The sequence below is a fragment of the Crassostrea angulata genome, chromosome 6, assembly GCF_025612915.1.
Source record: "Crassostrea angulata isolate pt1a10 chromosome 6, ASM2561291v2, whole genome shotgun sequence".
Taxonomy (NCBI): domain Eukaryota; kingdom Metazoa; phylum Mollusca; class Bivalvia; order Ostreida; family Ostreidae; genus Magallana; species Magallana angulata.
Window position 1 is genome coordinate 6,125,903 of NC_069116.1, and position 24,949 is coordinate 6,150,851.

The 24,949-nt window shown below is 33.8% G+C and overlaps 1 protein-coding gene across 1 annotated transcript; it reads left to right on the forward strand.

Annotated features, from left to right (window-relative positions):
* The first annotated feature begins 952 nt into the window (after window positions 1-952).
* On the forward strand, window positions 953-23,213 carry LOC128187219 (uncharacterized). Its single transcript, XM_052857495.1, has 6 exons — window positions 953-1,053; window positions 11,648-12,690; window positions 13,310-13,380; window positions 14,349-21,472; window positions 21,563-21,798; window positions 21,892-23,213. The coding sequence occupies exons 2-6, from the start codon at window positions 11,652-11,654 to the stop codon at window positions 22,611-22,613; spliced, it is 9,192 nt and encodes a 3,063-aa protein (XP_052713455.1). The 5' UTR covers window positions 953-1,053; window positions 11,648-11,651; the 3' UTR covers window positions 22,614-23,213.
* The last annotated feature ends 1,736 nt before the right edge of the window (window positions 23,214-24,949 follow it).

The following is a 24,949-nucleotide window of genomic DNA, read 5'->3' on the forward strand; positions in this document are numbered from 1 at the left end:
CTTCCAACACAACTGATTACTAGTATATTCCACTGGTACTGTACATACGTGACGAAACGAAATGAAACCAAAAAGGACGCCAAACAGCAATCAATAAATCATTTTTGTGTGTATGTAATTTTCGTTTTCATGTAAATAGTTCAAATGTAGTACCGAAAAAAAAAATGTTGTTAAAATTTACTCATTCTATAAAGTAATGAACATTTGATTTGAACCAAAAAAAACCCGAAACTTAATGTTAAAAGTATGTTTTAATTTTTAACTAAAATGAAAAAAAATCGTGACCATTTAGATAATTAGTCGAATCAAAGGAACTATATTAAAGACAACTCAAAATTTATGTAAAAATGTAACGACCAGCTCGATCGTAACAATTACATTCCGTTACGACTATTAAAGTAGATACAGGATTTGGAGTATGTCGATTCGCATTGTGAAGAACATCAAGATCCTCGAGGCGTTAGATGTGTGTACCAATTGAGATTAACTTTGGCCGTCCTACATTAACAAAATCGACGGAGCGTATGATCGCCAACTCTAAAAATAGGCTTCATCGGTAAACATTTGTTTACAACAGCTTCAAGGTGTAGAGTGTGGGTCAGCCGGAGATAGCATTGCCGACTCGAGAATTGTCGTCTGCATCGATCAATGAAAGGGCGGCCTTTTACTCCACACACAGTCACTCCATACACTATCGCTACAAGCGAGCCTTCTGATTGATCTACTCAGGGTTTTTTTTATATATTTCATTCCAATATTAACCCACGTACATGTAGAAGGCACTGAAATTTAGACTGCAAAATATTCCTACATATGTAAGTACAAATTATATATAATGCCACTATATACGCCGTTTATTACAATTCATGTAAATAAATGTTATTCATTTCACTTCCTTCTACCCCAGCGCACTGGATAAGAGATTGTGACGTAAGTATCACGTGACTAACTATTATCGGGAAATTAAAACGAGGCTGTGTTCATCTGATTCCGCAATGGCGTCGAAAAGTAGTTGGAGTTGTGGACAGGGTTTTATTGATTAGCTTTTAGAGGGTAAGTTGTTTTTATTTGAATATCGTCACATAATATTTTTCGAGATGGGAAGGGCTGATTCATAATTGATATATTTAAAGTGTATGAGGATGACTGACGAGTTATTCTTGTTTCGAAAACATCATTGTCAACACGAGGTAAAATGGCGGTCCGGATTCATCGAAGATAAATTAACCAGACATTGTACCATCGGGAGAATAGTTCATTTTGAGATTAAACTCGATTATGGCTTTAAGATTCCTTGAATGGTACATATACAGTAGTTGGCCATAAGTATGTTCCCAAAATGGTCGACGTTAACGTAGATCTCGTCATCGCCTGAAGTTTTTTGACTAACTACTTTTAACAACAAAGTAAAATGACTAAGCAAACATATACATTACTTTGTATTATATCCTAGGATATGAAATATTCTTGCAATTTTCCTCGTTTAACGATGTAAAGGCTCGCAATCAATATAAAGTGAGACTACTCGAAATGTCAACTACAACATTTTCTAGGTCACGGAAAATTCGGATTTCGTTTTTTGACCTTTGTAACCGTATTAGCATTTTTCACATAATTTCAATGATAATAATGTCTTAACAGAACGTAAGCCAAAGTATGTGTTGATGCTGTCAGTCTGCTCTGTTTAATTGGGCCTAGAAGTCTGGTTATCTTTTTTAAATAAACTTTTGGCGATTTGTGAAGTGACGAACAATTACATATGAGAAGAAGTCTACTTACAATTTTATTCATCCCATTATACTTTGGTCTTGCTGTAAATCAAGCAGTTTGATTTTTGAAAGCATGTTTTTGGTTGGTTCTGGGGACTTTGAAATGGAATTCAGTCATCTCGTGAGTACCTAATCTTACAACTTTCAGATCGAGTTACGATTTTACCATTATTCCGGTCTTCCGTATTTTTAAACTTTACATAACAGTTTCGGCTGTTTATTCCGTTGATCCTTCCAGTTTTATTTATGTATCAATCCCATATCTGACATCTGTATTACGACTTGTTTCTGTCTTCCCATACGTTTTTAGTCATTCGTCGCCATGTTGTTGTGCAGACGATAAATGTTTACCAAAGGGGAATAACTCCAAAATTAAACTCAGCAAAAGAAGAAAAAAAGTCGGAGAATCATAGGGCACATTTTTAAAATCTGGCCATCAAAGAAAAATATGCTTTATTTCCTTTTAAAATCTGCCCTACAGAAAAAAAAAATGTTATGGCTGCCATTTTGGGAACATACTTATGGCCAACTACTGTACTTCAGTTACTTATTCGTCGGCCTCGTTTTCGACGTGACTAATCACGTGACTAGATCTATTACTATATATGTATATATATAATGTGACATGCGCATTTGATAAAATCGGTTGTTTATAATTCTAACAATTAAGTCTACATCCTGATGAAGTGTTTGTTTACAGTGTGTCTAATTTTTAATGCAGAAATGTAAATTAAGGTGGAATAACACACTTCGAAATAGTTTGTAAACTATTTGATTATGAAAGATATAATGTTAAATAAACAGTTCATATGTCAAATAAGTGAAAAATATGCAATTTGGGAAGAAAAAAAAATGAATATCTAAAAATTTCAATTTTTATCAACTTCGCAAAAAAGTAAGTCACATGTTGCCGTTGGTAAAATCCTTTTAACAAAAATGAATTGTCGTTTCGATCAGAGGTCAGCCATTTTGTGATGATGTGTTATTCCACATTAAAGGCTGTCTTGCTCAGTATGTCAGGGCTCTACATTAACTTTTTTTCCTACCTGTCCATTCGGACAATTGACCAAGATATTTACTTGTCCGAACTTCAACTTCACTTGTCCAAAAAAATTTCAGTATTAAAGATCAAATATTGTCAACTTGAAAACTACAGTTCTGTATTACTAAAATAAAGTCATTTATTGATTATTCTTGCCATAATTAATAACCTGACTTCTTAAATGGAAACTAAAAGTGTCTTTCCTAAATGTATTGGTTCCATATAACATTAAACATGATTTGTCAGCTGTAGCTTTGTCATGGCAAATTACAAGACATTTTAAATTTAGCATCGGGTTTTAAAATACATGTAACTCTTAAAATTGATTTCTCATCTGTTTTTTAAACTAAACATGGAAAGTCATCATAGTCTATCAATGATGAATGAAACCTAATATAAATTACATTTCTTTCCATAATCCTTTAAGGTTATCTTTGCTACCTGTTCTTCCTTTCTTTTTGATAACGTGTGTTTGGTACTGTGTAAGAACTAAGATCCACACCTTTACAGTTCAATATTGAAAGTTGTTTGTAATTAGTGAACTTCAATCCCGATCAAGAGTAACTCAATTGCATTTCAATTTGAAGTCGGGATCGAAATTCAAAATAACTAATCGATAAACTTATAACGGGACTACGGATAAACTTATCACAAAACTTTCTTTACTTTTTAAAATGTTGGAGATTTCTTTACATAAAAATGCACTTGTCCAGTTGGACAAGTGGCAAGCAATATTCACTTGTCCGTACATTTTTAGTCCCCTACCGGTTTCACCGGAGGGGACTATAGCTTACCTCTGCGTCAGTCAATCCGTCCGTCCGTCCGTCTGTCTGTCTGTCCCACTTCAGTTTTCCACTGTTTTTTTCTTTATGCGTTGGACGAATGATATGAAACTTGCTGAGCAGCTTCAAAATATCAAACTACAGATCAAGTTTACACTTTTGTAGCGTCTGGTTGACATATTTTCAAGAAAATTAATTTTTTATTTTCCAATTTTTTAATGTTCGGGTTCGTTATCGGGCTCGGTGTGTATCAAATAAACAAGGAAAGTATGTTGTCAGTAATAATATCGTGCATTACTTGGACCATTCCTTTTATTGTTTCTAACAAACAAATAAGTTCTGTAAAATAGTATCAAGCATTGTGTTGTAAATTTAATCGACAGGTTTTTTGTATTATTACAATCGGGTTCGTTATCGGGTTGGTCTGTTGAGACGGTAAGAATAACAGTGCATTGTTTTCACAAATTTCTACAAACCGGTAGGGGACGTGTATTGCTTATGCAATACTCTTAGAATGCTTGTTTTAACTGGTACCGGACAAGCGTTAATGTCGAGCCCTATATGTTGTTCAATTTTATTTCAATACTTTGTCCCAAGTTTCTGATTCCATCATGTTTTGCTTAAAGACCAAGAAAATAAGCACCCCCTTTAAATTAACCTGGCCAGTGTAACCCTGTCAATCAACTGAATTTAGGCCCGAGATTGGATGTTAGAAAATGATTAACATTTGTTTACTCGCCCTTTGTCTAGCGCTTGCGACGATCGTGCAATTAACTTTTGTCTTCTGATGCATACCATGATGAAAATGCTATGTCTTTTAGCACTATGAAAAAAAGAAAAAGACAGAGATTAAATTTTCTGCTTTTGAAAATTGAAAGATAGGAATTAAAAATTGACTCGAACTTGGTTTATGCACCACACCAAATGCCCTGATTTATACCTGCAGTTTATCAAATTTATGTGGCGCCAATCATCCAAAAAAACTTCTTTTATTAATAAAGATGTTTGTGAAAAATTGAGTATTTAGAAATAAATTAAATCAAATATTGCGTCCACAATATATAACGTTAGTTATCATATTTCTTTGAGAAATTTCATCACGAGCTGAAACTGGAAAGGGAACAAGTACAAACAACTGTTGCACATCTGGTGCTCTTTAGCAGCTGATCTGAGAAGTAATACAAATGTAATATGTTGTATAAATGCATTAGTATTTGAGTACGGTACAATGGTCACATATTGTTGAGAGCATTTTATAACCTCGTGTATATAGACATATATACACAAGCGAGCGTGTTTCCCTCGGAGCTCCACACCTCTTTCAATAGAGGCTCCACCCCCACCTGAACTTACCTGAGGTAAACTGACCTGTTAAAAACCTCGGCCTTTAATATTTTGATACTCATAAATACCTTTGCGTCCTAACAACTTTCATCTACTAGAATGAAAAAAGTCTGCATTTCTGTGTTGAAATGCCTTCTCTACCACTTTTTATTTCAATACCCAACCAAAAATAGAAAGTGTTCAAGAATGCGTTGTAAATGACAATAATAGTACCTGGATAATAATGTTGAAAAATTGTGTTAGGTTCACGAGTATTTCATAATGGAGAGAAAATGTGAACCTTTCCAATTATATATCTTCATAAGAGATTTGTTAATTAATTGTTAAAGGTATAAATAGATAAAATGTCAATGAAAAAATCTTGGGCTTTTCCCTTTGTATCGATTTCAGAGTTTTTGAAGAAAAAAAAATTCACTGATCAAGTGGACTGATGATTAAAAAATATTTACTGGTCTAAACAAATATTCACAGGTTCATATTTGGCTTATATAATAGTAAAAAAACAAAAATACTTTAAAAAATGACAAATTTACAGCAGGGTTGGCAAAAAATCGGGAAATACTCATATTTCCCAGGACGGTTGGAAATACTGGTAATTCCCGGGAATTACTGGTATTTCCAGGGAAATACTGGGAAATAAAGTACAACTACATATTATAGTACTTCATACTTAAGACATAAGTCTTAATTAAATCTGTAGGGATGTAGACAATAGTACACCTTGTCAGCAATGACATTCTATAATGTTCTTTGATTTTAACAAGTTTTGACTGGTCAGTAATGCATTGGTTATATCTTATGAATACTCAAAACATGGTTCATTCATATACCATTGTAATTTGTTTTTAAGGCTTTAATCAGGTATAGATGCATCTACACAGTTATCATAAACATGATATCAAAGGTTCCATTTTCTGGTTATTTGGTGAATATTAAAATGGGGCAAGAAAATTGTGAAAAATAAAGTGTGACTGTGTCACTACCTCAGTATGCAACACACCTAAGAAGAAGCCAATTAGCCCCACTCATAGTATATATCTCCCCAAAACAGGAGCACAAAACTGTCAAGTGTAATTATTTATTAAACAACATGTGTGATTATTGAATTTTTACTTGCAACACCTACACTAATTATAACAGTTTATTTTGTGCTTTGAATTATAAATCTGTAAAACACAAAACTTGAAGTTAAAAAACTGGACTAAAATTTGTACATTAGCAGCTATAGAAATCTTTTGGAATATGTAATCTGGTGAATTTAAGATTTATAAACTGACAGTGAAATGGGGAAGTATAATAAATTGGTTTTTGATGCTTACTGTTAATATCTTTTATCATAAACATAAGTTTTACATTGAACAAACTAAAGAAATAAAGATTATAAATTTGTATTTCCCAGTATTTCCCAGTTAAGTGGAAAACAGTAGTATTAACCGGGACGGGAAATACCGGTATTTACCAACGGTAATTCCCAGCACTGGTATTTCCCGGCCAAACCTGATTTACAGTAAACCAACTTTAATTTGTAACAACATTATTCTGTGATTTACTGACACACACTGGTTTGCCACGACTAATTTTCCAAGTAAGCCTAATAAAGACTTGTGTTGTTATAACAGCCATACGACAAGGGCTGGTTTGGGGCAAGAAATATTCGCGACGACGATGCTCTCGCGAACCTCGCAAAAAATTCTCACTTGTGAATAAAAGTTGGTTTGCAATATATCGATATTTTATGCATACTAGAGAAAATTTTCCTGAATGTCTGCCCATTACTTTTAATTTCTTTAATTTGTAAATGTAAGGCTATAGCCAAGTTGTATTTTATTTAGTATTTTGTTCCGCAGAATGTTTGATCAAGTTAATTGCTGTATAAAAAGTTTTTATAAATCAAATTAAAAAAAAGTTCTTCATTGAAGAATAAATTGGAAATCATAGCTGTCGTTGAATATCTAGAGCCATTTTAACAAGACTTTAGACTTTCAGTAGGGCGTACCTATCTATTGGTTGCGCCAAAACAAGTAAAAAATGACATGGTTTCAAGCAAAATATACACAGATTGCGTAGTCTTAGCTCAAAAGCCAGAGAAATCTTGTTGATTTCAAAGAGCCTGACTGAGTGGCCAGCAATGAAATAGACAGGCCTACGTCACATTGCTGTTTGACACAACTACACAAAGTTTAAGCTCTTGTTAAAATGGTTCTATCTGAGACCTTACCGCAAGTATCTTTGATTTTTTTGTTTATTATCCTACCCTTACAATATGTTAACTAAGATCTTGTCGAGTGTGAATTGCTTTGTTAAATTAAATTAACGTAGCTCGAGGGTTTGCTGATGTCACAATAGGAATCGACGTATAGAGTTGACCGTCCTAGTTAACTCATACATATTTTTTAAAATGACAAATGAGATATTCAGAAGCATGAAAGAAAATTTTTCAAAAAGCTTAAATTACTGTTTATACAAACATTTATAATTATCAGGTGCTGAAAACTTAAAGATGTCACATACATTCAATGTCACATTTTGTTCTATAAAGTATGAGTGTGCGTTGGAACTCTTCCATTTAAAATCATGTTTTAAAATAGACAAGTAAATTAACTGAACCGTATATGCATTAACTTTTCTTTTTTTTACAATTATAACTTCCTTAATTTTAACTACCAATAAAATTTTTAAAATTCTTTTGGCTTGAGCTAATTTTTTTTTATGATTACAAACTTATTATGTCAGAAGTTGTCTGGCAATTATTTTTTTTTTGCATTGATTCAGAGAGTCATAAAAACAAATATAGCAATTTTCTATATCTTTGCAGCCTCACATTATTCATTTTGCATTTGTGCATTTGATAACATTCACAATATTGTCTAACTAGTATTTACATGCTCTAAAATGTGTTTGTCACCTAGTCATGTCAATAGATGCATTTCAAATTTTGGGTTCTCTGACGTGAAGAAAAGATGACGTCAGGCTAACGTCTAGTGAAAATATAAGGGTTTGAGTTTGAGAAATCTTTAAAGTTGTTTTGCCAAAAATTGGCCGATGACACATACTGATTACATTTTATGAATTGATTCATAATTATCTCCTCTGTTATTGTGTTAAGTATTATTAATTTCGTCTGAATCGTTTAAAAGTTTGGAGCAGGCAGAATTTATAATTTTTCTACTCCAGAATGAAACCTAATTAAATGCATATATGAGACTCCTCGACAAGTTTGTGTATGGGTTATATGCCACTCAGGTGACCGTTAAGGCCAATTGACCTCTTGTTTGGAGAAATTGACACAAATAAAAAAAGAAAAAATATCTTATGGCGATTTATCTAAAGCAGTAGATGCAGATTGGGGGAGGATTTTTATTAATGCACCTTTTTTGGTTGTAAGATTATGTATGTTGAATCTCTGTTGGGGGGACGAAGTAATTAAATGATATAAATAAAATAATTTTACAGATGAGTTTTAATTAAAGATTTCACCTGTGACAGATTGAAATAAATCCAAGATGCACACATTTTGGTCACTTTCACAAAACTCTCGGTACTTATTAAGTGATCAAAAGTTACAGGAGATGGGTTATTGATACTCCATAATAAAACTCAATTAAACACATTTATGCGACTCCTCGACAATTTTGTGTATGGGCTATGGTTTTCAGGTGACCCTTAAGGCCTATTGGCCTCTTGTTTGAGCATGAAAGCTGACACAAATCATTATTTTTAAAAGCCTAAACCAATATATCTGCTGCATTGTAAATAAACATGTATTGCAGTTTGATTACTTGAAGCACAGATGGGCTTGGACAAAAGTTCACAGTTTGCAGAGAATGATCCATAACATTCACACAAGTCCTGCACAATGATGCATTCCCAATGTCCATATTTTGACACTCTCAAGTCTAGTGCACGCTCTGATTTCACACATAAACATTTATACAGTTGCCTATTGGAAAATATATCACAACAATATCTGCATTGGCACGACCAGACTTGGCACTGCCAGTCTTGTTTTTTAATATTCCTGTCCATATTCTTATACAAATAATGTATTCATTCTTCTTTTTGATGTATCATTCATTATGTTAGTTAATTTACAGCTTTTTTAGTGGATTTCTTCTGATCTATGTAACCCAGGGCAGACTACCATATTTTTCGAAAATTAAGTCGATACGGTTTAATGGGTGAAGGAGGCCGTTTTTTGGCAAAAAAATATAAAAAAGTATAAATAGGTCGACTTCGAAGAATTGGACGAAAAATTACCGCTAGTTTAAATGAATAAATGGTTTAAACTAATAACATTATCATATAGTAGCCTTTAAATCTTATTTCAGTTTTAAACAAAAGGGAAATAAAATGCATTTCTTAAAAACATCATAAGAACATTTCTGAAATTGCATGAACATTTTCAAACCAATTAATTCAGTAAGGCCGGGATAATTTAAGATCGTTTTTATGACTTCCTTGCTGGTGTTAACCGGGAGATAGTAACCTAGCCTGGAGGCATGACTACGGTAGCACATGCAACCCTGTGTCTCGGTGTGACTTTTTACTGTGTATATACACACGAGTCAACCCCTGATCTAATCGAACCCTTTGGGCATGAATAGCACGTGCCGAGAGTTCAACTGTGTATAAACAAAGAAAGCGCTACCCAGACTGATTTCAGAGACACCTGGCTAAGATTTCATCTAGAGTTTTATTTTGAATATACAGAAAAAACTTGAACATGTATTCTATTATAAAAACAAATCATTTTTTTTTTATTTCTACCCGACGATATTTCCCCCCGTAATTAACCTTTGTACGGTTCTCATTTTACTTTTACCACACGAAATCAATTTCCCGTTTATCTTAAGCACACGATCAAAATGCATGACAGCATGGAATAATGTTTGAAAGATGATTCAGTCAGCGATCTAAGTAAGAAATGTAAGAAGAAATAAATTTTTTCACATTTAATTTGTTTAAATGACAAATTACTACATTATATTGATTAAAATCCAGACGATTTTACACAGAATTCAAGCAGTATTATAGTAAACACTCAAGATTTTATTGGAGGGTTGTATAAATCTTTGCAAAATTTCATATCAAATTTTCCAAAAAAAAACAACGAAGGTCCAAAAAGTATCGACCTAATTTCCGAAAAATACGGTAATTGGGAGGATAAATGGATTTTATATAAGCACAACTGTATCATATTTTAAGCGGTTTATAAAAAAAATAAGTTTTTTTATTTTTTGTCTGGTGTCCATCCATCTGTCTGTCTGTCTGTGTAAACTTTTTACATTTTCAACTTCTTCTCCAAAACCACTGGGCCAATTAATAAAGGCCCATGCTCTCTTTTAAAGGGAATTACTGAATACAGGGAATATTCGCCCCTGGTTTATTGTCGCCTCTTTCGCCCTCGTTGTCAGAGGGCGAATTGAAGACTGGGCAAATTCAATGTTGCAAAGAAAATCTCTGTTAACACAACTGCATCTGGGTAAATCAAGACGGGGTGAAAAAGCTTGCAAGTGTAAATGAATACAGTAAGGTGTAAAAATTCACTGAATGTTATTTAAGTTTATTGTTTACAGAAAATTTCAGCTTGACGCCTTTGTGGTTGTACAGGCCTTTGAATTTTTGAATCAAGAATTTTTGGATGAGGTTGGCCCTCCCCACTTGGAAAACAATGCTACATACCTGAGAGCTAATTTTTTGAACAAGAAACAATTTGATATTTTCTGTGTAAAGATAGTACCATTTTTGTCATTTGAAAATTGTTGTAGTGTGGGCGACAAGACAAATTTACGGTAATCATTAAACAACCAAGTATATTAATCTGTGTATTCACATTATCTGTGTAGGGTTGGCATAACAGATGTTATTAATGGATGTGTGCATGATCGGGGCCTTAGATCACACCTGCTTATCAAAATCAAAGTGTTTTTAATGTCAGTTAAAAATGAAAAGTATGAATATTATGTATGATTTAATACTATTCATTATATATTAGGATTTGTTTCATCTTTTAATATATACAATTGCAAATATGCTACCATATATGAACCTTTAGAATAGCAAAAACTTTCAATTCTGTATGAACATTTTCGTGATGTCACAATGATAACCGCATGCACTTATTGCTTGTCGCTTCAATTATTGTAAACATAAAATTTTTGAACGATTTGTCTTTTTCAAACGTAAATATAAGTAATAAACAATAATGTTAAAAAGTTTACCAGGATATCAAGTTGGATCAAATCTATTGAGAAGCTTTTTGGCTTCACAGGATTTGATCATGTGACCAACCAACTTCATATCCCGGTGACCTTTTAAATTGCTGTTTATTTCTTTAATACTAGTACCCCTCTGCGACCCTACCAAAGCTACTAAACATGTAAACACATGCATTAATTTTTAATCGGTGCATAAAGTGGTAAGAGTTTTAAAACTTAGTAAAAGGTACTAACACAGATACTATAGCAAGACACATAGAATTAAAGACATTTACAGTATTTACAACAGAAGGTTTTTAATGAAGATTATTCACATTATAACTATTAGAAGAAAAAATGCTAGTGAAAGTTTAATTTTGCGAGTAAAAAAAATCCGCTTGCTAAAATTTGCGAGCGAAAAAAAAGAAGTTAATTTCAATCCGTGTTACTGTTATAATAATATATATATTTATTGTTTGTCCTTACATTAATTAAGATGGTGTCATTTTTCAGATTGATGATGGAAGCCTCTCAAGATGAAGTGGATGGACAAAATTTTGTCCAAATTAATGAAACAAATGCTAACTCAAATTCAGTAGAGAATTCTACTCATAATTATATGGATGATGACAACAATGTTCCAAGCATGCATCCTCCCTCACCAAAAGAAAATAGCTTTGGAAAATTGGAGAGAATAAATTCAAGAAACATATTTGAAGACTTGCTAGTAGAAAGTTCAACCAGTGGTGAAGAGGTTCAACATCAGACTTGTCCAATCAATGAAGATTCCAAAAAAGTGAATGATAAATCAATTTCACAACAAAGTGTGTTAAGTCTGAAAAAAGTCTGTACTTTAGGGGCCAGACAGTGTTCAAAAGAAAGCAACCAGAAGTTTAAGAATACCAAAGACAACACCAATTTATCTGATGAAGACCTACCTTCTGATGTAGTCAACAAACATGATGATTTGATTCATGTTACAAATGAGACAGACAACCCAGTACTAGTAACAAATGAGGAAGGAACCACAGAAGCAATAGACAAAGAAGTTGAAAAGGAGGATAGAACAAATGAAGAGATTGGCAGCAAAGAAAAGGAAAAGGAAGGAGTAATTAAAGTAACTGATAGCCAAGAAAAAATGGAGGATGGGACTACAATGGAAACAGACAACCAAGAAAGAAAAGAGGGAGAAACTTTAGACAGTACAAATAACTTACAGGAGAGGGAGGAAGGAACATCAGAAAATTCAAATGATCTAGAAGAAGAGAAGGAAGGTAGTAAAGAAGAAACAGAGATCCAAGTTAGGATGTTGGATGAAGCTTCTTCAGAGACAATGAACCAAGTTGGGAAGGAAAATGGATCTACCAAAGAGAGAGACAAGCAAGAAGTGAAGGAAGAAGAAACTGTAGAGACTAGCAAGATACTTTCTGCTTCTGAGGAAACATCAAATGAGACACCTAAAAAGTCTTCCTCTAAACAAGTCAATAATGACAATACTGAAGTAGATTTAGAAAAACAGGATAAATTACCAGAAGATACTGACAATGAGGATAAAAGTAAGTAATTAAATCCATATGAAATTTATCATATAAAAAATATATTTGGAAATATCAGTTTTATGTCAAATAAAAGTTGGCAATCTCAACCACTGCTTCTATATGATTAAGCCTTTCTATATTAAATCCTTGCATCTCTCAATGTTATTTTATTCATTTGCATTTTAATAAAAATATTTGGTTGTAAGTGCCATTTATAAACATTCATGTTTTCATAAATGAATTACAATCAACTATAAATAAACCCTGACAGTTTAAGTAAGTGTGCAAGGTTAAAAATATTTGTTTATGGTAGATTTTCAACAGTATATGCAGACAAGTGTTATGTTTGACCTGAATGGTACCGTATAATTTCCTTATCTATTTTAATAGAAAATTAATCTGACACTGGAATTGATCTCTTTTGATGTTGATATATGTTGTTTGTGAAAAACTTAAATATTTCTTGTTAATGTTGATGGTTTTATACATCTATGTGGTCCCCCACACATGTAGCCTTCCATCAAGGACTCTCTTATCATGAAGATGTCACCAATATTTTTTGAATAGTAAATCTTCAGGAAATTGAATGTTATGTTTATCTTTAAGGGACGTTATAGTAACCTTATCTACTTAATAGGAAACCAATCTGACACCATTGAAAATGAAACAACACATTCAGTTGGGGACAAAATAAAATTACTTGAGCAGGTATGTCACTTTAAACTATTGTTTAGTATACAACTAAATCTTTTTTCATATCTTAAATGCATAGGTTTTTTTCAAAACCTATTTTCTTTACTAGAGTAAGTATGTCAGAATAAGCCAAAACCTGGAGTGAAATAGTGAGAATTTGAAATATTTAAAGAATCTTTCCTTGCAGGTAACTGTCCAATTTTTCGTAAACACATTGTGTCTATTTTAAACAATTGTTTCAAGGTTATCAATAGTTTGAAGAAGACTGAAATCTTATTAGAATGAATTTGATTGTTGAATATGCTGCATATTATAACAATCTCCAATCCTCAGAATGTTTAATAACTCCAAATTATCCAGAATTTTTTTATCCTTACCATAAATTGGCCTTTAATGTAGACAAATTTAATTAATCTTAAGTGATTATATTATGTTAAGCCCTGCAACAAAGTTGTTGGCTTAGTTGCTCCACGGAGACCTATTACCTAGAGGTAAATGGGTTCGAGCCAACATTGCAACAGTTCAACCTTTTTTTCTAATTCGATCTCATATTATTTATTCCATTATATTCAGCATGGCCAAAATTGCTATAATTTTGTAAAATGAATAGATACCCTCAAAAAATTTCTTTTTAATCTGGTTCATTCTTAAATTTGAAAGAATAAGTAACATTTTTAGAATAAAAAAATACTTTGAGGCTGATGATCGGATAGAACCTTAAGCAGATTTAAATAAGTTTGAGATTCTAGCTTGTTATGGCAGTGTACTTGACAAAACTTGTGAAATCTTTACACAAATTCTATTATGTCATGTGTGAATCTTTTGCATTTTAATCTTTAGATTATATATAAATTATCAAAGATAGATCTTATAGGAAAGATTTGTACAGTTTCATATTATAACTGATGTGTTGGATAACTTACCAAGTATAGTGAAGGTTTGTGTGATGAATATTACATGTTTTTTGTTTGTTTATGCTTTAGATTGAAGATAAAACTACAAAACCAGAAAGTCAAAATGATACTGTAGATCTAGATTGTGAGGAATCAGAAAACCTAGTGATTGATATCCAAGAGAATAGTTATGAATCAAATGTAGAAAATAGTGTAGGAAAAAAGAATGTCGATCTAAGTTCTGCAGAGGCAAAGGAAGAAAAATATAATCAATTAGGGAAATTGATAGAGGAATCTAAGGAACAAAAATTGCCTGAAGCTGTAGATATACAGGAGAATACTGATTCTATACATGGAGAAAATCTTGTTCGGAATTCTAATGATGTCAATACTGATGCTGTTAAGCAGAAAGAACCTGAGCGAAGGGATAACCAAAGTGTTTTTGAGGATGGTGTTGAAGAAATACAAACTCTATTACAAGAATTTGTGAATTCATCAAGTAAACCTGTAGTCATATCAGACAATAGCAAGGCATCATTGGCTGGAACTGAATCACAGATAGATTCATCACAAAAAGGATCAACAACGGAAGCAGCCTGGTCTACAGTTGGATTAGATAGATGTTCTTATTGTCTGTTCACAACTGATCAGAAGGAATTGCTTGAAACCCATATGTCATCTTGCTCAAGAAAAAATACCAAAAAAGAAGAAATTTTCCTGGTGTATTCAAGTAACAACAAATATGGATGCAAAAATTGTCTTTTCATGTCAGCTCAAAAAAAGAAATTCGAAGAGCATGTTGCCTTTCATATTCTTTCAGACCCTTACATTTGTCTCACTTGTATGGTCACATATGATTCAAAGAAGGAAATAGAAAAACATGTTAAACAAGTACATTCCAACAAAGTGGTGAAGTGTGGCTTAAGAGGATCAAAGAAAATTAACAAAATTATTGAAGAGCTGCATAGTAAAAAGGAAGTAACCTTTATTGGAAGAAAGGTTGAAAAGAAAGCATTGTTGCCCATGATTGATCAGAAGGAAAAACCTGCTCAAAACTTTTCCATTACAACAGTAGGATCTGAAGGGTCATTACCAGTTACTGTTGAAGCATATAATTCCAAAATTGCAAAGAACAGACAGTTTAAATTTGGACAGGATAATGGATCTCAGATAACCACTAAGCCCAACACAACTACCATTTTATCAGTTCCAAGTATTCCTAAATTTACACAGAGTGTAAGTTCAATTCAACCAAAAACATTTTCAGCACGTGCAAATGCTCCTATATTTTCACTTGCAGGATCAGTTTCCAGTTCAAGCATGCCAGTAATAGCGTCTTCAGTCCACCAAGCAGTTCTTGCTCAGCCACTAACATTTCCTGGACAAGCAGCTGTCCAAGGTCCAGTCCTATGTACTGTTAGTAGTCAGTCACAGCCAATGATTCTTGTTCCAGTTCAGCAAATTCAAACAAGGGGCGTCCTTGCTGGACCATTTCAGATAAAAGCAGGACAAGCAGGGTCCCAAATTTTGCCAGTCTCAAAGTCGCAGTTTGTTAATATCAGCCCAGCACCCCCAAAACCAATTTCTGCAACTGCAGGCACCCAAGCTCAAAGAGTAATTGTTGTTAATACTGGAAGTTCATTAACAACAAGTACTGCCCAAATCAATAGCAATAACCAATTAAGCCAAACCAGGAATACCATTCCAACAACCGTTAACATGATTGGCATGCAACCTGTCAGTTTAAAATTGAAGCAGCAAGTGGATTCTTCAGCTGGGGATGCTAATGGAAAATCTGCTATTATAAAACTTACAGTTAACCATGGTGAGAGTGCAACAAAACCTGAAAATCAGCTGATCTTCAAAAAAACTGGATCTGTATATTTTTGTCATACATGCAGTTACAAATCAGATTTTGAGGAAAACTTTGTAAAGCACATATGGGAGCATATGCACATAAAAAATATGTGTGCAGTTCAAGAACATCAAATATACAAGCAAAACGTGCAATGCAATATTGTTACAAAAATAATGGATAATTTAAAATGTGCAGCTGCTGAGGCCGAGAAAAAACAGAAAACACCATTAGAATCCAAAAATACCATACCAGAGCAGATTGTCCTCAGTTCTGATGAAGAGGAAGATGTTTCAAAGCAACAGCCAGCTTCAGCAAGTAATGAAGAATTGGATTTGAATGCCAGTGCAAATGATCTTCAAATTAGAATAACAAGTACATTCAGTTTGAGAGAATCTGATAATTTTTCAGACTTTACAGCTACAGAAACAAAGGATACAAATGAGAGTGCAAAATACATTGATGATATGAATCCTGTAATTGAAGGAAAAGAAAATGAAATGATTCCAGAGAAAGAAATGTTTAGGGAGCTATCGCCTGATAGAGAGAGCAATGTAGGAGAAGTAGAAGAAATTAATGATTTGGTAGCAGAAAATAAAAAAGGCACTGAATCTGAAATTGCAGGCAATATTGCATCTAGTGAGGATAGCAACAGTAGATTTGAAAAATATCCACAATCTGTTTCTGAAAATACTGAATTGGACCTTAATTTCTCTGAGGGATCCACTTCTTCAAATTTGAGAGAAAACAGTGATTCATCAAATAAAATAGATGAACAGAGTGATTCATCTAATGGAAAAGATAAAGAATCACCAAAGACTGAAGAAAACAAAGGAATTTCTTTGAAATTTTACCAGTGTGGATTTGAGAGCTGTGGATTTGCAGTGTCCACTTCAACTGAATTTAGGGAGCATATTTCTCATATACATTCAGGAGCAAAAGAATTCAAATGTGCACATTGTGGTCATAAAAGCTTCACGGAAGAATGCCATTTTCGACACATATCTTGCCATGCAAAAAACCAATCAGGATTGTTGTTTAAATGTGCAGACGGTTGCAAATTTGCGTCAAATATCTTGAAACATTTTAATGAACACTTGGAAACGGTACATCCAGCGTTGAATTCATATAAGTGTTCCTCATGTCAAGAGGTGTTTGAAAAAATAAATGGACTTATTAACCACTGTGAAACTAACAAATTGCAATTTGTATTGTGTCCTTATTGTACCATGCGTGATCCAAATAGAAGGGTTATTTTGAAACATATTTCAACATCTCATCCAGGGAAACCAAGACAGATAACTGTCACAGCACAACTTGTATGCCAAGAAAGAGAAATGAATTCATTCTTGGCCCCAAAAGCCAAAGCTGTCTCTCCTGGGCCATTATCAGAAGAGAGAAAGGGATTACTGAATAGAGTGGATGACTTACCAGTTGAATTGGACAATATTAAAGTTGAAAAGAACGACAGTATTGAAGAGGAAAATGTAACAAATCAACAAAACGAATCAGAATATCATTGCTCAGAAAGAGATAGTCCATATTTAGATGTCGTTTCCATTGCTGGAGACGGACAGACTAATGAAAAAACGGGTTACAAACTTGGAATTGGAGCATTAATACGATGTAACAGGTGTTCTTATCTTGCTGGAAGTAATTTACTTTTAAAGAAACATAGAGTCCAACATGCCAGGGGGAATGACAGAAGTAGGCCTTTCTGTTGTCCTGTCTGTCCTACTTCAAGTGATTCAATTATGAAATTTGAAAAACATATCAATCTTCATGAAGGTGACCATGAAATTAAAATGTTTATGTGTGAGCTGTGTAATTACCAAACTAATGTCTCTGACAAGATCAAATTTCATCTTCAAAAAAGTCACAAAGGATTTGACCCGAGACAAGGTTACAGAACTAGAATGTTGAGAGTTTCGGTAACAGTGTACGCCTGTGAAATTTGCCAGAACTTGTACAAGTCTAGAAAGGAATATGTAGCACACATGTCAAAGCATGGGGTGAAAGTGAAACCTCTTTCAATTGACAAACATCATTGTGATTGCTGTTCCTTTAGTTGTGACAATTTGGCTAGCTTGATTGAACACACAAGAATACATTTACTAGTTACAAATTCATCACCAGCTGATGAAGTGAAACAACAGAAAGTCAAACAATACTCTGGTCCAAAAAAACCATTTTACATTCCTCCAGGAAATGTTTTCAAAGACTTCATATCATGTAGCGAGTGTCCGTTTAAAACCAAAACAAGGCTTGACCTGTTGCGTCATATTAAAAGTCACCAACATTTGGAGCCAAAAATGAAAAAAATGCAGAAAAAAGATGCAAATCCTCAAGAAAGAACAACAAGAGAACTTGTAAAATTTCAGTTTGGAAAAAGAAAACATTCCTCTGACAACGAAAGTAGTAAACGCAAAAGGGAGATTAATTCTGAAAGTGAAGAAGAAACTTATGATGACCATGATTTCCCAGTTCCAAAAAGAAAACAGGTGGCCATGAAGTCTACAAGTGGAGCTAAAAGTATTAAACAGTCACATTCATACTTTCTGGGTGGTGACATTCTTCACAAAAAATTACAACCTTGCTTTACAAAGGAGGAAGATGAGCCGATGTTCCAATGTGTGATGTGTAAAGATGTGTTTGAGGACAAATATAGTCTTCACAAGCACATTTTGGACCACATGGATGTTTCTTTTTACAAGTGCAGCTATTGTGAAAATGGAGAACTTGAAATATCTTCAATGGTTTCACACATACAGAAAATGCATCGCAAACCAATAAAGCACACACGTGTTACAATGGAAATCATAGAAGATGATATCAATAGAGCGATTCATGCATTGAAAGCGAAGCAACATTGGGGAGAACCTGACTCTTCTCTTCCGGATATAAAACCTAATGTACTTGACCAGAAAGCTTTTTCTCCTTACGTTGAGCAGAACATCAACTCTCCTACTGTCTTGACAAATATACAAAGTTCAATCATTCTGAATCAACCAAAATTGACATCAACTCCAGAGAAAAACAAACTACCAGAGTGTGTCATTCCTTTTGGTTCTAGCTACAAGTGCATTGTTTGCAATCAACAAGCTATCCAGTCCTACATTTTGGTCAGGCATGCCATGACACATTGTTCCTTAAAAAGGTTTGTGTGTCCATACTGTGACAAGCGGTCTCACTACAAATCTGACGTATGCAAGCACATTCATATGAAACACAAAGGTAACAAAGTTTTTGTGGCATACGACAAAACCAATCTGGAAGTAGATGCTCAGTATATTGCCCCTCCTATTAAGGAACAAATTTTGAATGCCCCTGATAATGACTTGCAGAATAAGTCTACAATAAGAGATGACGTTGAAGAAAATGTTGATGATGTTATAGTGAAAAGGGAACCTGAGACAGACACTCAAGTAATTGAAGGTAGTGACAAAAAAGGGAAGAAGGTAGTTGTTGGATTTAGATCAGTATACAAATGTCTTCTTTGCAAAACAACGTTTAAAGGAAAAGGTAAAATTTATAAACACATACGGGAAACAAAATGTAAACGTCCTTTATGGCGTTGTTCTGCTTGCAAAACAAGGAAGTTTAGAAGCGACAAAGAAAAAGTAATCAAAGACCATGTTAAGGAAGTACATCAACTTGCCAAAGATGCCAAACCTGTGCTTTGTGCTATAAATGGAAAAGTTCGAAAACATACCTATCCAATAACAGTTCTTAAGAATGCAGGAACAAATGACACAAGGAACACTACTGAATTCGGTAGTGAAGAGACAATCAAAGAAAGAGAATTGAGTGGGGCCATTGCAACGGTTTTAAAAAAGGGTGATTTATGGAAATGTTCAAACTGTCCATACTTAACGAATTCCCGAGCAAACTGCGTTCGCCATACATTCACCCATTCTATTTTTAAAAAATTCGGTTGTCCAGTTTGTTCATTTAGGGCAAAATGTAGTCGAAGTATCAAAAACCACTTGAGAAACTGTCATCCACGGGAGAGAATAAGATTTAAGATATACACAGAAGTAAATAACTCTCCCAAGAAACCTCTTGAAAGTCAGAAAGTCAAGGAGGAAAAAGTTGCCATGACGCCTGAACAGTCTGTGTCTTTCCAGTGCTTTGATTGTGGATTGGTTTCTGAAAGGAAATCAAGCATGTCTAAGCATATAAATGCTAAGTGCTGTACACCTCTGAAAGGTTGTTCTGAATGTGAATATATGACCATTAAAAAGGATGAAATAGCAGATCATTTAAAACAATGTCACAAATCAGCAACATCAACTGATTTGCCTTTAAGTGAAAAAATAATAACAGTTAATCCAAATGATGAACCAAAGTCACCGGTGAAGGCTGAGAAAAAGTCAAAACTATTTTCGTTGAAAGTTAAGCCACTAATCAAATCCCCGATATCAAAACCCCTATCAAATGAAATGAAAATGTGGAGCGAGGAAAATGAAGAACAAAGTATAGACTGCCCTGAGTGCAATGAAACTTTCTTTGAGTTAAGAACATTTAGAGACCATTTTGTAAACAAACACCATGGCAAGAAGATGTTATGTGGGGAGTGCGAAGAATATGCTGCACATCTTCCTTCTCTGATATTTAGGCATGCAAGACTCTTTCACAACCAAACAAAATTGGAAGATATCAAGATCAAAGCTGTTTCACAGAAAACAATTGAAGAAAAAGGACTTGATCAGCGTTTAGTTATTTTGTATAGATGTCCAAAATGTGGGAAAATCTCAAGAAGATGTTCGCTTAAAAAACACATTTACACCCATTACAATTACAAGCCGTATCAGTGCAACCACTGTGTTTTCAAATGCAGGATACCAAAGAATATCAAAAGCCACATTTCAAAAATTCACCCAGGTAAACCTATGACTGATTTTACGTTTCGCAAGAACCTAAAACTGGAAAAAGAAATATCAGACATTTTGGAGTCGAGCAGATATCAAACACTGTCAAGGAAATCACAGCTGAATGCATCTTTGGGAAAGAATCAAACATCTACATCTGAGAGAATCGTACCAAGCAGGAAAATGAAAAAAGAAGGACATGAATCGGATGAAGATGAGGAAGAAGAAAAGGATGATGAAGAGGAAGAGCCAGAAGAAGAAGAAGAATCTGAGGAGGAAGATGGAGAACCTCGGGGTGATTTGAAGAATATGTTTAGTCCATGTCACAATTACAAGGTGGAATTCGACGACCGTCGACAGAAAACTATCTACAAATGCAGCATCTGTCCTTACCAAAGCACTGTGAACAAAACTATGGTTACTCACTTTTATCATCATGTACCACATGTTTTCAAGTGTCCTTATTGTGATTTCCAAGGCTATCCTAGGTAAGTTTACAATATATATTGTATATTTAGAGGAAATCAATTTCATATTTCCCGAAAACATGTAGATTTTCAAATATTTTTACTTGACAGATCAAAAATTGCAAACCATATAGTGAAGCTTCATCCAGGCAAAGCTGTTCATGTTGTTGATTTAAGGCAACGTATGGGAAATTTGAAGTTTCGAAATTATGAAATTAGGACACATTCATCTAAATCCAAGCAGAAACCTAAGAAAAATATGCCTAACATGGCAAGGGAAACACGTTGCTTAAATGAAAGTCGGGCAACAGTTTTTCGCAAAAGAAAAAGAGATCAAGAAGGAACAGGTATGTATAAAATGTAAATTCATAAAAACGAGATCTTGTGATATTTACCATCAAAAGTTCTATTTGATTATCATTGATACTCTTTTTTTCCAGAAGCATCAAAAGAATCAGGTAAACTTGTGTACAGCTGTAACTACTGTAATCACAAGGCTAATGGGCTGTATCACTATCGACAACATTTGGCAAGCCATAATGGCTTCAAACATCTTGTTCCAGGAACACAGATAGAGTCGAGATTGAAATGCGGCTATTGCTCTTATCTTGCTGTCGATGATGATGACTTCAAATCTCACATGGAATATCATTTTGCAACACGCCCATTTTCCTGTCCGTACTGCAACTTTTCACAGTATAGGGCAAGTGGGATAACAAATCACATCAAACGCTCTCATCCAGGAAAAGCAGTTGACGTGGTTAAAGAAAGTGACAGTAGTTGTCATATCGGTCATGAATTTGATGCTAAAGCAATGATTGTGGATTTCGAACCAAACGTGAAACTTATGGACATTTTTGCAATGGATCCGGAGGACTTTGAAAAATTGTTGAATAAATGCGAGGTGTGTGTAATTGATTTAAATTACATACCAGACGAAAAGTTCGATGCAGTATCAAAAACACTTGGGTTGGAAAACGAAGAAAGAAATGTTGATGATGAACTTGAACCAAGTGCTAAAAAAGTGAAGAGAGAAAATGTATGTGAAGATAAACAACAATTAGACGAGTCTGAAGATTTGGAAACCATGATAGCTAATGGCGAACTGAAAATAGAAGAAAACCAAAAATATGATGATGTGAGTGACGATGACCTTGATTGATCTAGAACTATAATGAACTTTCATAGTTGTAGTAAATTTGAGGTATCAGTTACATGGTGAGAACAGGTTGACGTAATAAACTGCTTAAGTAAAAGGTGCCTCTAAAGCTCCAATTCATATAAATTGTGCTACGAAAATGAGCTACAGTAGGTGATTCTTTTTTATACCAGTAGATGTGTTATTGTTGACCATGGTGTCCACAAACAACTGTTCATATTCAATATCAATTTGGTGCTGTAAACCTCAATGTAGTATTAGTAATGTTGTTTTGTTTTTTAAATAATTAGTTGTAATTGAATGTAACATTTAAATGTATGTCCATTTTTATCTTCTTCAATATATTTGATTAAACGAACTTATCTGCTGTTAAACATATTTCACAGAAAGCAATCGAAGTAATTTAGCCTAGAATGCATATAGGGTTGAAACTCATTTTAGTAAATAAAACTGCCGTTTCAATCTTCAAAAATCTCGGAATTCAAGTCAAAGTATCGATTATATGTACAATATTTTACAAACTTTATTACATGCATATGTATCGTGCAACTGATCTTTTAATTGACAGCGATGTTGAATGTCATAAAATTGCTTGGTTCTATATTGCGTTGTGGTTTTTCCTTCGTTTATTCTAGTCTAGGTTTGTGTGCTAAATATTTTTTTTCTCCTTGCTATCCATGGTATCCAAAGTATAATTGGGGGAAAAAGAAGTCTAACATGCAATCGAATTTTGAAAATTTCGAGGGTATTCAGGTGCGAAGTCCTAGATCAGTATTCGATATAATCGTGTCAGAAGCTAATATGTTTGAAATTTTACTGTTTTAAAAAATGTGAAGGAGTCCTCTGAATCTCCAATGAACGTCAATCCTTTCAAATCATTTCAACTCGATGTGCAATATTTTCGAGTTAAATAGAATTAAGAATACTATTGCACATCTATTTCCTTATTTAATCTTATTCCTAATAGAGGTATTTAAAAGAAGGTACGTAATGCCCAATGTTCGTCGGTGCTTGGAATTTCTAATAACCATTTGGACAATTTTTGTCGGGCACTGAATTTTCGGATTAAGGTCTATAAGGTAAACCAATGAGTCTCTGTGAAAACATATCCCTTCGTCAAAGTCAAGTGAACAGTTAATTTTAACAGCAGAAACGTTATCAGATACCAGAAGTCGCCATTACGAAGCGGTAAAATTTGATGTTTCATTTGACTACACAGTTCAGGTTTTTCATTATAAAAATGGAAATGTATATTTAAAATATTATATCCATTACCTTATTATCAAGCATTAGTTATACCCCCGCAAACGTTTTTGTTTGGTGGTTTTTTTTTTGGAGGGGGAGGGGGGCCTATATATGAATCACCTTGTTCGTTCGTCTTTTCGTCTGTCTGCTATTTCGTGTCAGGTCCATATCTTTTTTATCATATGTAGAAACATTAGAAGTTCTTCACACAAAGATAGCTTATGACCTGAGGATGTTCCATGATTTGCCCCAAGGTAAATTGGGCAGAGTGAAGGTCACTATTTGGAAAAGGAGGTTATTATTTCACACAGAGATTGCTTATGACCTGAGTGTGCCGTGACCTTGGCGTTTTAAAATCTTTTTTAATTAAACTTAAACATTTCGACCCAGAAAATGTGGAAATAGGGAACCGGATAATCTTGCACATGCTTAAAAATTTGGTTGACCCTTTTCTCTAAATAATACAAACTATTATGCTCTGCATTTTCTGATTTAGAATAAAAGGTCAAAATTGGGATTTTTAAGTTAATATTTCAATAGCAACTAAACAGATCTTCTTAATTTTTAAAAATATAATACATAAACAAAATTGAAGAATCATTGTTATTTACAAGCCAATGCCAACTGGAGGTACACGGAAATTTGCGTCCCCCCCCCCCCCCCCACCATCCCTTATAATGAAAATCTGCTTTTAATGTCTTTCATATTTTCATTTTCTCCAAAATTGCTTTTTTAAAGAACGGGTTTAATAAATGACGTCGTATTGATGACGTCAAATGCGGAAATTTTATGTACATAGGGGTTGTAGGGATAGCGGCGATGAAAGAAAAAAATGGCGAACAATGCCTTTAACGAATTGTGTTCAGCTTAAATCAACGTTTTGTATAAATGGACCATGGACTCAAAACTGTACAGGAGGATGAGATATGTTAAAAGTGTAAATCTCCAATATGATGAAGGTTTAAGTTAACATATTTATTCTATTCCTGAAACGGTTTGGGTATACTAAGTAAGTTAAAGTTTTAGAAGATATTCAAGTATCTGCTACAAGGATTATAACAGGTCTAAGAATTCACTCACCCAGTTCTGCGTTA